Source organism: Thrips palmi, unplaced genomic scaffold (assembly GCF_012932325.1).
Source record: "Thrips palmi isolate BJ-2018 unplaced genomic scaffold, TpBJ-2018v1 HiC_scaffold_10, whole genome shotgun sequence".
Taxonomy (NCBI): domain Eukaryota; kingdom Metazoa; phylum Arthropoda; class Insecta; order Thysanoptera; family Thripidae; genus Thrips; species Thrips palmi.
Window position 1 is genome coordinate 6,847,948 of NW_023144621.1, and position 12,487 is coordinate 6,860,434.

The 12,487-nt window shown below is 58.9% G+C and overlaps 1 protein-coding gene across 42 annotated transcripts in view; it reads left to right on the forward strand.

The window, feature by feature from the left end:
- Positions 1-12,487, forward strand: part of LOC117638915 (Down syndrome cell adhesion molecule-like protein Dscam2) — a 102,247-nt gene that overhangs the window by 37,051 nt on the left and 52,709 nt on the right. For all 42 annotated transcript variants that reach the window (XM_034374101.1, XM_034374133.1, XM_034374124.1 and 39 more), the window contains exons 3-4: positions 9,584-9,765; positions 9,875-10,013. In XM_034374101.1, coding sequence (XP_034229992.1) covers positions 9,584-9,765; positions 9,875-10,013 — 321 coding nt within the window. The remainder of the gene's footprint in view (positions 1-9,583; positions 9,766-9,874; positions 10,014-12,487) is intronic.

Sequence of the window (12,487 nt, forward strand, 5' to 3'; positions counted from 1 at the left end):
ACAGTGGGCCAGAAGACCAGTGTAGGCGGCCAAAACTCTGGACGTGTTTTGAGCTCCAGAGTCACTAAATGGCTCTCGAACCGAACGTGTGTGACCCCACCAATGGATTCCACGTTCGGAGAGCAATCATTGGTGGGGTCACACGCTCGGTTAGTTCCATTTAGGGACTCTGGAGCTCAAAACGCGTCCAGAGTTTTGGCCGCCTCCTCCGGCCTTCTGGCCCACTGTGCTGTGGTTTAGCCACAAGAGTCCTGCCTTTCGCTCTGCGCAGAAAATGGTGAATCGGGTAATCGAAAGTGCGTGTGACTTGTGATGAAAAGTCGAAAAGGGATGAAAATGGCAGGAAACTCAGCTTGCAGGGCCAGCTTCTTTGATGTGCGTTCGGCCTCTGCCTCCCAGCCGTGCTGCAGCCGAGGTGTCACTGCTTGGTATTCGAGCCGCGCAGCCCGGCGCAGCCCTTTCGTGCGCGTCGTTTCGTTTCGCCGTTGTCTCTCTCCCACTCACGGCGCGTCGCGCGAGGGAGCGAGAGGCACAGAGCGACTCGGCCGAGCGACCAGAGAGGACCTCGGCCGAGAGCAAGCCGCGGCTGTGATCCTCATCACAAAATCATCTGGGGACGGCGGCGTCGCCATGGCAACGAGTGGAGTGGCACGTGTTGCCAAGGCGGTGCACTCCAAGTGACGTCAGCGGCTCACGGGCCTCAGCTTCCAGGGAATTATTTCCAAAGGACGAAAGCACTCTTAAAGTTTTACAGTGAAGATTGTCTATACCATGGTGAAAATTCTCCATATTATGGTGGTGCAGCTGAGTTTATAAACCATTGAGACCTTGTTGATATTTTGACGAATTTCGTTTGTATTATTGAGAAAATCTTCACCATATATGGTAGTGCAGCATTTCACCGTAAGGCCTTAAGAGTGGGGCTTTTTTGTGGATTGCCAAAAATGACCTCGGCCATAGATTTTTTCCGAAATTGGAATTCGCGCCCCCTTCCTGTGGCGGTGGAAATCGGCCAGCAGTGTCGCTGCATGGCGGGCATTCCCTCAGCGGTATTCTTAGCAAGGCGGAGCGTGGCGGAGCGTGACACGAGCGCTGCAACACGCAACTAGAGCGTTGCAAACGCGTGCCCCGATCAACGTCCATTCGCGTTTGTACTGAACGTGAAAAGGAACGTGGGAAGAACGTGACATCGTGACAGGTGCGGCGTACCGCTGGAGCGTGCTCCAAGTCGCCCGGCGAGCGTAGAAAGGCATGCCAGCTGCTGCGGTGTAATGAGTGAAGGGTGTCTCCACTAAACGCTGCCTGGTGGGTACACTGTTGGCGGCGCACAGTGGGCCAGAAGACAGGTGGAGGCGGCCGAAACTCTTGACGCGTTTTGAGCTCCAGAGTCGCTGAATGGGACTCGAACCGAACGTGTCCCCCACGACCATTGGATTGCTCTCCGAACGAGGAATCCATTGGTGGGGTCACACACGTTCGGTTCGAGAGCCATTTAGTGACTCTGGAGCTCAAAACGCGTCTAGAGTTTTGGCCGCCTCCACCGGCCTTCTGGCCCACTGTGCATCGATCTCGGCACAGATTCGTGTCGTTTTCTCCCGGGGCAGGACGCTTCCATTAGATGAGTCGGTCCTTCACGGCCCGCTGATTGGGCTCTGGTTTTTGCCTTTGGGTCGCGGAGCTTCGCGAGGCTTGGCGGCTCCTGGCAGTCACAGGGCGGTGCCCGTGGCGGTGCCCGTGGTGGTGCCGGCGGTGCCTTGGGAAAGCGACCAAACATCAAACAAAACAATGTCGCTAATGGTTCGGCTGCGCCTTTCGCCGATGCAGAGTGCTTCTCGCGCCTTTCACCGACCGATATTGTACTCTTTCTAGTCTTTCAAAAAAATTGAAATTTTTCAAAAATGGACAAAACAATTTTGTGGAAGGAGCAGGTGGAAGTCTGGCGAAGCCATGTTAATGGGGGCACAGAAGCTAACGCCTGCAGCGTGGCGGGTTCCTTGAAAGGGAAGCAACAGCACCACCGCCTCTGTCGGTGAATTATATTGGAAAAGGGAGTGGGTTCGTCTTGGTTCGACCACTCCCTGTGTGCTCCTGGGGGGTTCAGGGAAGAAAGACGGACGGACAGACAGGCAGCCTGCACTATCAATCAGCTAAGTATCCGGCCGACGGCGAACGCAAGGCGAACGCAAGGGGGGAGGGACGCAGCGACGCAAGGCGGACGCAAGGGGACGCAAGGCGGACGCAAGGCGGACGCAAGGCGACGGCGACGCAAGGGCGACGCAAGGCGAACGCAAGGCGGACGCAAGGCGGACGCAAGGCGGACGCAAGGCGGACGCAAGGCGGACGCAAGGCGGACGCAAGGCGGACGCAAGGCGACGCAGGCGGGCGCAAGGCGGACGCAAGGCGGACGCAAGGCGGACGCAAGGCGGACGCAAGGCGGACGCAAGGCGGACGCAAGGCGGACGCAAGGCGGACGCAAGGCGGACGCAAGGCGGACGCAAGGCGGACGCAAGGCGGACGCAAGGCGGACGCAAGGCGGACGCAAGGCGGACGCAAGGCGAACGCAAGGCGGACGCAAGGCGGACGCAAGGCGAACGCAAGGCGGACGCAAGGCGGACGCAAGGCGGACGCAAGGCGGACGCCCGGCAGCAGGCTAGAGCGCCAGAGCAGGCCTCGGAGTGCACCGGGCTCGTATTAGAGTGCACGAAACACGTAACACCGCCTGCAGGTTGCACAGCCTATGGGTGGCACTTACTAGGTGTCGGCTGAACCGCAATGTGCGCGCCATTCCCAACTGCAATCCGCGCCGCGCGCTGCCAGGCCGTGCCAGCAACAGGCGTGCAATCTGGATTGAGCAACTGGTCCCGAAATTGCCGGGCATCCTCAGCAGCGGGCATAAACAGGACCAACTGCTGTCGCAGCGGATAATCGTCGGCCAGGCCGGGTTAAACGTTCGACAGTTGATTCTCTAGTCGCTCTCGCGGACGTTGGGGCACTGGAAGTGGAAGCTCCTGGTTCGCCCGTTTTGGCAGTGGGCTGCTTTGCAGTGAGAGTTTTGTTTTTGCTGTGCACTTCCTTTCTGAGGAGTCGCCGTCCAGAGTGGGCGAGCAGCACCCCTTGACCATGAGCCGGGCTGGTTGCATGTCTGGCTAGCCTAGTGCCTCTCTCTCTTTCTCTTTTTCTCTCTCTCTCTCTCTCTCTCTCTCTCTCTCTCTCTCTCTCTCTCTCTCTCCCTCCCTCCCCCGTTCTCTCTCCGCCCGTCTTGGAAATAATTGCATGCATAGGGACATATTTGCTGGGTGTTCTGTTTTAGCTCGGGCACGGTCTGGGAAAACGGTTCGAAATAGTCTGGTCTTTAACTTGAATGCACGGTACAAAACGGTTCCTGGTTTTCCCACGAAGCCTATGGAAAAGACACGGGCGATTACCAGGGAGTTCCTGGTAAAACAAGGAACCGTTTTTATCGTGTGGACGTGGGTTCAAATCCCACTGAACCTTCTTTCAAACTGTTTCTTCTTAACCTTTAATGTTTAACTTGTTGTCTGCCACTGTGTCACTCTGTCTGTCCGCCTGTCTGTCGGCCCGTCCGTCCGCCCGCCCGCCCGCTCGAAGGCGTGCCGCGTGACGGTCCGACCGCCCGACGCGGTGCAGGGCGTGCCAGGGCGTGCCAGGGCGTGCCAGGGCGTGCAGGGTATTGAGTGTCGAGCCGTTCCAAATCGAGAGAGTCATGACCCTTCGGCGTCGCCAAGGCGGCAAGGCGGCAAGGCCTCGGGCGAGCCTCGGGCAAGGCGGCACCGCTAAGGGCTGCCAGGGGCGTAACCGGATGCATGTTGGGCCGTCTGGAAGACAGGCACGCGCACGTGAGGGGAGGGGAGGGTATTTAACTATGCGTGCATGGTAGGCACGGTATGCGCCCTGTGTCCGGGACACAGTGGGCCAGAAGACCGGTGGAGGCGGTCAAAAACCCTAGACGCGTATTGAGCTCCAGAGTCGCTACATAGGACTCGAACCGAGCGTGTGACCCCACCAATGGATTCCTCGTTCGGAGAGCAATCCATTGGTGGGGTCACACGTTGGGTTCGAGTCCCATTTAGCGACTCTGGAGCTCAAAACGCGTCCGGTATTTTGACGGCCTCCGCCGGTCTTCTGGCCCACTGTGAGCCGTGGCGTTCTTGGGGCCAATCGCGGCGGACCGATTCCAAAGAGAGGCTCTCTGTCTCTGTCGCACTTGCGGGGAGCCCCGAGGGGGTGGGACAGAGACAGCGTGGCGACTGTCCATCGACCTTCCTGTTCGTTCCTGTTGCGTTGTCGCGTGCGGCCCCGCGGTGCGTGTTCCAGCGTTCGGCCCGTCTCGCCCGCGGGGCGTCAATCCGATCAAACGCGCGCGCATTGGCGGGCGAGGGACCATCCCTAAATTGCCGGGTGTGTTAGCTGAGCGGTCAGCGTGTATGCTCCGGATCATGCATTTCGTGGGTTCAACTCCCGACAACTTTCCCCCAGTTTTATTCGTTTTTTAGGGAGCCTATGTTAAAGTTCGCATTGTTTGTACTATCTGCAGATGCAAGTAGAGGACTCGTTAAACCAGCGGTTTGAGTATCCCTATTCTGAGCCTGTTTGACGTGGGTTCAATACCACCTACAATTTCTTTTTTTTTCCTTTTTTGTACGTTGACCTCACCTCACCCCTTCCCGGACGACACCATCGCCGATACCCAGACTGACAGGCGTCGGCCCCGTCGGCCCCCCGTCGTGCCCTGCCCGTCTCCGCGTGGCCCTGGCGTGCCCCTGGCGTGCCCCTGGCGTGCCTTACAATTACCGTCAATATTTGAGGTGGACGTTGACATCGCGGGACGTGGCGTCATCACGCGAGGCGCCCAATCAGAGACAGAGGCGACGCCGCGACGCCCACCACCTGTGGCTCCACTTTGGTCTAGCCGCCTAGCCGGCGCACCACCACAGAGCCGCTGGAGTTGACCCAAAACAACTTAAATTTTTTAACTTTTCGTTTGCAAAAGTTGTAATTTTTTATTTATTTTCTTTCGAACTTTGAAATATTTTGAACTTGGCGCACACGCCTTTGTCGTCGACTTTGTACGTTTTTGCATGAGGCTTCGCGGGGCCCCCCGCGTGGGTGCGAGAGAGACGGCTGCGTGGGCTGCGGGCCGGGCGCGTGCGTGCGAGAGAGACGGCGCGACCTAATTACACGGCAGCCCCGCGGATTGATCAAGCGGCTTTTAACAACATTGCCGACGTGACTGGGGCGCCCGGGGCCCAGCACCGCCTTGCTATGCCGTTTCCAGGCGGTTTCATAAGCGGGATTAAAATTCAATTCTCGACCCGAAAATGCTAAGCGGCACTTCTGAGCCTCATTGGTGAATCGGCAGGGCCGTCGCACCGAGGAGAGAAAATCTAGGCCGACGACGGGGATCGAACCCATGTCGTTTGCATCCAGAGACGGGCGCTGTACTGAAGACTGGGTATGTTTATCAATGGATTGCAGGATTTGTCTGGTCTGGTTCCAGGACGGCCCCTATCGTCGAAAGAAAAAAAACACACACTCACACACACACACACACACACACACACACACACACTTACTCACTCTGGAGGCCGAATGGCGGACCTGACCGCGCGCGTCCTCGTTCTGGTGATGAAGTGATTGCGGCTGGTCAGTGTGACGATGATTAAGTGTATGTGTGCCCCGGGGACCGTCCGCCAATGCACTGCACTGTCACAAAGATTTTTGTAAAATCACTTTTTGGCATCACATGGGATGACCTTAATAAATGTTGACCGAGTTTACTGCGTTGACGTGTTGTGTTTTGTGGTCGGTTAGGACGAAATAATAATTTTGGTGCCATGCATCCCGAGGGACAGGCAGACAAGGCCTCTGAGTGTGTGCTTGGCGGGGGCGGGGAGGCCAGTGCAGTGTCAACGTCCGCAGACATCAAGTCGCATATCGCGCGCCGCTCACTTCCCGCCACCACTATGACGTCACTTTCGTGGAGGCGGCCAAAACTCTAGACGCGTTTTGAGCTCCAGAGTCGCTCAACGGTACTCGAAACCGAACGTGTGACCCCACCAATGGATTCCTCGTTCGGGGAGCAATCCATTGGTGGGGTCACACGTTCGGTTCGAGTCTCATTTAGCGACTCTGGAGCCCCAAACGCGTCTGGAGTTTTGGCCGCCTCCGCGGTCTTCTGGCCCACTGTGCCGCGACGTGCCTGCCGCAGTGTCGCAGCGTGGCCGGGCATACGGCATGCAGTGTGAGTGCTGGTCGCCTTGCCGACCGCGGCACCGCGGCCCGTGGGAGATGTCTCACTGAGCCCCTCGAAACGAAACGAGGAGGACCCGTGAGTCAGCAGGCTCATTCCGAGCACCGCTTCCGTCGGTCTGTCTCTCTCGCGCCTGCACGGGACGCACCATGAGTGCGAGAGAGACAGCGAACATTGCTTTCAGAAGAGGAGAGGTACGCGGGTGACTCACGCCCTGCTCCTTCGGCGGTTCGCAATGCTCCCAACGGCCGCGAGCCAAAAATGAGATTTGCGCTTCGGCGTCTCGTCGGCGTCAACTTTGGAATCCCTGATGCGCTCTTTCAAATGAACGGAATCAAGGCAAGGCTGCTCCGCGTGGCGCACCGCGCCGCACCGCGCCGCTCGTCCAGCCTGCCGCCTCTTAGCAATTCAACGAGAACAAACGCGCGTCGGACGATACGAGGAAAAAGGGAGGGGGGATGCCGGATGGGGCATCTTGCCAGTGCGGCTGAAAACGCACGCAGTGGCGCACATTCGTCCATCGCGGCCCCCGCGCCGTTCCCGCCAACAGGAATGCCAACGTGGAAAAAAGAAAGAACAAATGGCAACAAAGTCGATAGCGAGTTGCGGGGGCCTGGCCGGGCCTGGCCGGGCCTGGCGTACCGGCCGGTACTGTACAGTCGCGCAAAGTGTTGTTTCCTCGCCGCAAACGGCAGCCTTGTGTGTTTGACAGACGAACGGGCATTCTGCATCCGCGCCTCTCGCGTCTCTCGCGTCACTCGGCCACTAGGAGAGGCCAGCTGCGAACAAGCGCGGTCCAGTGAGATTTAGTACACACCAGCCCGCTCAGACGAAGACATGTTTGCTCAACGAAGATGAGTTTTCTGTGTGGAAGTCCTGTCCAAGGACGAGTGTGACCACCGCACAGTAGCCCAGAAGACCGGTGGAGGTGGTCAAAATCCCGGAGAGCTCCAGTCGCTAAATCTGACTCGAACCGAACGTGTGACCCCACCAATGGATTGCTCTCCGAACGAGGAATCCATTGGTGGGGTCACACGTTCGGTTCGAGTCCTGTTTGGAGAACCTCCCGCGGCCGTGGCCTCCGCCGTACCGACCCCAGCGGGGTGCAGAAAAATGCTCTTCCACGATGATGCCAAGCAAAGCAAAACCGAGGGCCTTCTGAAAAATTACGAGCCCGTTGAAAAATGTAGGGGGCTGCCGGGAGTCGAACGCGGGTCCCTCGGGGCGAAGAGCGGCGCCCTTACGCTCGCGGCTACTGCAAGGGGTCACACCTCAGCGTGCATTGTTAATGCAAACTCGCGTTACGGCTCCACGGAGTGGGGCTGCAACCAGCTGAAGCAGGCCCTAGTCCGCCACCCCCGCGCGGCTCGGCGGCACGGCGGCACGGCACTGTAGGCACTTGGGCCCCTCCCTCCAAAACAAAGCGCGGCGGGGGCCTGTGTCGCGCAGCAGCGCGGCAGCGCCCAGCTCGCCGTGGGGCTCGGCGACGCGACGCCAGCGCGCTCTGGCGGACGCCGCGGGACGCAGGGAAGGCCCCACGCGGCCCGGCATGTGGTGGCCCCCGCGGCCCCGCGCGCCGCGCCCGCCGCGGCCAAGGCGGCGGAGTGAGGGAGAGGCTAGCTCCGCTTCGCTCAGTGGGCCGGCGCCCCCCGAGCCGGCAGCACTGCCATGGGGCGCGGCCAGGGAGGGCCCCCGGCGCCGCGCCTCTGTGCCGCGAGACGACCCACGTGGCCGAGCACGACGCGGCGACGCGGGGCAGGCGGCCAATCACGGGCCGCGGGCCGGCTGGGGCTCCGAGCAGTACGGCGTCGAGGAGGATGGTCCTTGGACCGGCTAGGCCAGCGGTCCTCAACCTTTTTCGGCTCGCGACCCCAAATTTGTAGCCAAATATTTCCGCGACCCCCAGGAAAAATTTCGCAACCCCACGGGACCCCTCCTTTAGCATGCCTTTGTTACGGAGTGCGATTATGCGCCTTAGTTTGGGAGCAGTATTGGCTCAAAGTGGGGAACTCGAAAGGAAACTGCTTAAAAAGTCGTGCTTTGGGCCGACTTCAATCAGCCACTGCGTCCGATCCGAGGCGGGCCTTCGTACTTTCTCAACGGGCAATTGGTCTTTGGACCTTCCTTTAGCATGCCTTTGTTGCGGAGTGCGATTATCCACCTTAGTTTGGGAGCAGTGTTGGCTCAAAGTTGACCAAAACAGTCAATAATGCCTTTGAAAAATCGTATTTTGGACCGATTTTCAGCAGCCACTGCGTCTGATCCGAGGCGGGCCCTCGTACTTTCTCAACGGGCATTTGGTCTTTGGACCTTCCTTTAGCATGCCTTTGTTACGGAGTGCGATTATCCGCCTTAGTTTGGGTGCAGTACTGGCTCAAAGTTAATCAAAACCGACTTTAAAGGCATTTTTGACCGTTTTGATCAACTTTGAGCCAATACTGCTCCCAAACTAAAGCGGATAATCGCACTCCGTAACTAAGGCATGCAAATGGAAGGTCCAAAGACCAAATGCCCGTTGAGAAAGTACGAAGGCCCGCCTCGGATAAGACGCAGTGGCTGCTTAAAGTCGGCCCAAAACACGATTTTTCAAAGACATTTTTGACCGTTTTGATCGTGTCGTGCTGTTCCTGCGTCACGGAGGCACGCGCGTGCGCTCGGATCGGCATCGGTGTCACTGAAATTAATCAATATTATCCTTTCCCGTCCTGCCCAGTCACCGTGACCCGCAGCCTGGTGTCGAGCGACGATCCTCTCCTTCTCCTCTCTCTCTTCTCTCTCTCTCTCTCTCTCTCTCTCTCTCTCTCTGTTACACACACACTCCCACAGAGGCGTTCATTGTGGCCGATGCGGCCATTGTTGGCGGATGAAAGAGATGAGATTGGATTGACGTGCCCGTCGTCCTGGACGGACGGACGGACGCCCTGCCGCCAACGGGGTCATCTCGCGACGTCACAACCATGTTGTTGTCGTTGACATTGTTGTTTTCCTTGTCGTGGTGCTGCGAAACAGATTTCCGGTTTCATCCCTCGCCTGCCTTGCACGGTGGGCCAGAAGACCGCTGGAGGCGTTCAAAATCCCGGACGCGTTTAGAGCTGCAGTGGATAAATGGGACGCGAACCGAACATCCACCAATGGATAGCTCTCGGAACGACGAATCCATCAGTGGGGTCACACGTTTGATTCGAGTTCTCTAAGGCGGCTGTAGAGCTTGAAACGCGTCCAGAGTCTTGGCCGGCTCCACCGGTCTTCCGGCCCACTGTGCCTCGTTGCCCGCGTACTCTCCCAATCCTAATGGAGTTTGTTGTGTTGCAGCCGCCGCCGTGGAGGACGACCGCGCCGGCCCTCTGTTCATCCACGAGCCCATCAACCGCGTCGACTTCTCCAACACCACCGGCGCCACCGTGGAGTGCTCCGCCATGGGCACCCCCAACCCGGAAATCGTCTGGATCCGCTCCAACGGCACCGCAGTCACCGACGTCCCCGGCCTCCGCCAGGTACTGTGGCCGAGCGGTTAGCGCCGCAGTTTCCGGGACCGGAAAGCGTTGGTTCAAACACTGATTTACTTTGTTCTTTGCTAAATTTGTTTTGTGTGTGCTTTATTAGGTCCTTCCGAACGGCAATCTGGTGTTCCCGCCCTTCCGCGCGGAGGACTACCGTCAGGAGGTGCACGCACAGGTGTACGTGTGCCTGGCCAGGAACCCCGTCGGCTCCGTGCACTCCCGCGATGTCAACGTGCGCGCAGGTCCGTACCCCGGCCGATGACGGCCTCCCCCCTCCCCTCCCCTCCCCCCGCACAGTGGCCCAGAAGACCGGTGGAGGCGCTCAAAATCCCGGACGCGTTTTGAGGTCCAGAGTCGCTAAATGGTACTGGAACTGATCGTATGACCCCACCAATGGATTGCTCTCCGAACGAGAAATCCATCGGTGGGGTCACACGCTCCGTTCAAGTTCCATTTAGCGACTCTGGAGCTCAAAACGCGCCGGGAGTTTTGGCCGCCGGCGCCGGTCTTCTGGCCCACTGTGCCCCGGGGCAGCTGGACATCGGCGGCATGTGCAGAAGGGCCCCGTAATGCCTGTGATCAGTGCCGTGCCACGGACGCACGGAACGCACAGCGAAGCAGCGAGCGAGCACGGCCGTGACGACGACGCGTGCACTGGCCAGCCGAGTCATTGAGTCGCTCTGTCTCTCTCGCACTCATGGGGCTCTCCGTAATGGGAGCGAGAGAGACAGAATCGCTCGTCAGGCTGCGTGCACGCGCCTCCTCGCCGGCCAGCTGGCCGACGACTCCGCTGTGCGCACTCCTCGCTCCGTCTCTCTCGCACCCCGACGGGATGCCCCTCGAGTGCGACGGAGACAGAGCGGCACTGCTCGCATTCAGCGTGCGGTGCGCTGCCCTGTCGTCGGTGCTTCCCTCCCCCTCCCCTCCCACCTAAAATACGTGTCCAGATTGGCTCCGTCAGCAAAGCTTGCAAAAATTAAAAAAATAAATTAAAGTCAGACAATTACAATATCTAAGTACCGAGAAAAAATAATAATTTTGAACTCAATCGTAACAAAATTAACGAAAAAGTGCCATTTTAATTATGTTTGGAAATTTGTAAGATTTTGTGTTTGTTGGTACCGATATTTTACCGGTGCCTCGTTCACTCGTGTTGTGTGGCGGCATGCTTGGCTGGCGGTGCCTATTGATTGTGTTGTCATTTTCGTGTTCACGAGGCGAGACGCGAGGCGGGCAGGGGAAAGACAAACGAAAAATCCCGTTCCGAGTTGACCGACAGCGAACCGAGTTCGTTTGGAGTCGTTTCCTCTGAACCTCTGATTAATCTCTCATCGCGTTTGCATTATTGGGAGGACTCGCGTCTCGCCGCACCGCCTCGCCGCAACCAGGGACTCCAGGAACTCCAGGGACGGAGTGGGCTGAGATTTGGGATGCAAACACCGCAGGGTTTTAGTTGAAACGAATTAAATTTCAGACCGGCAGTGCAGGGCACTCTAAAAAATTGATGTCACTTTCTGACGTCAAAATTCGGGATTTCGGGCTGAAGTTTGGTTCCTGCCAAGGCCTACAAAATTTCTTCAATGTCAGAGCACTGGCATTTTTTATCGAAATAAGTCGGGGAAGTGTGTCGGAAACGTTATTTCCCGACTGACGCTAGACAAGCATGTCGACACGTTCGGGTACTTTGCAAGGGTTCGGTCAAGGCAGTGAAATGCGGAAAGATGCCGGAAGAAATTGCGGAAGGTCCGCGTGGACGCGGCGGAAGGGCGATGGTCGCCTGCGCCTTCGCCTGCGCCTACGCCCTGCGCCTTACGCCCTGCGCCTTAAGCGCCTGCGCCTTACGCCCTGCGCCTTACGCCCTGCCCTACGCCCTGCGCCTTACGGCCCTGCGCCTTACGCCCTGCGCCTTACGCCCTGCGCCTTACGCCCTGCGCCTTACGCCCTGCGCCTTACGCCCTGCGCCTTACGCCCTGCGCCTTACGCCCTGCGCCTTACGCCCTGCGCCTTACGCCCTGCGCCTTACGCCCTGCGCCTTACGCCCTGCGCCTTACGCCCTGCGCCTTGCGCCCTGCGCCTTACGCCCTGCGCCGAGGGCCTGGCCGGCCTTGCCCAAGCGCGCCGGGCCCGGACTCGTCGCAGGGTCCGCTGCGTGCTGTGGGGCTGGCGCGCTGGCAAACCCTTCCGGGGATCGACCGGGGCCGTGGTGATGGGGGTGGGGGCTCCCGGGCCGTCCCGGACGCGGCGCGCGACGCCTGGCGACGCCCCGATGGCCCACCTGTTGCCGGGGCCGCCGGCGAGGCGAGCTTGCGGCGGCCGCCGCGAGGGGGCGCCACGTGCCGAGCCGATCCGGGGGCGGTGCACAGTGGGCCAGAAGAACGGCGCAGGCGGCAGAAACTCTAGACGCGTTTTGAGAATCAGAGTAGCTAAGCAGGACTCGAACCGAGCGTGTGCCCCCACCAATAGATTTCTCGTTCGGAAAGCAATCCAATGGTGGGGTCACACTTTCGGTTCTAGACCCATTTAGCGACTCTGGAGCTCAAAACGCGTCAAGAGTTTTGGCCGCCTCCACCGGTCTTCTGGCCCACTGTACGTTGGGCGGCAGCGCGATGGGGTGGGGTGGTTGCGGCTGGCGGTGCTCCTTGTTGTTGTTTTGTTTTTGTTGTTCACTGGTAGAACTGGAGCGTATTTTACGCCTTTCTTCAAGAGTCGTTCTCCG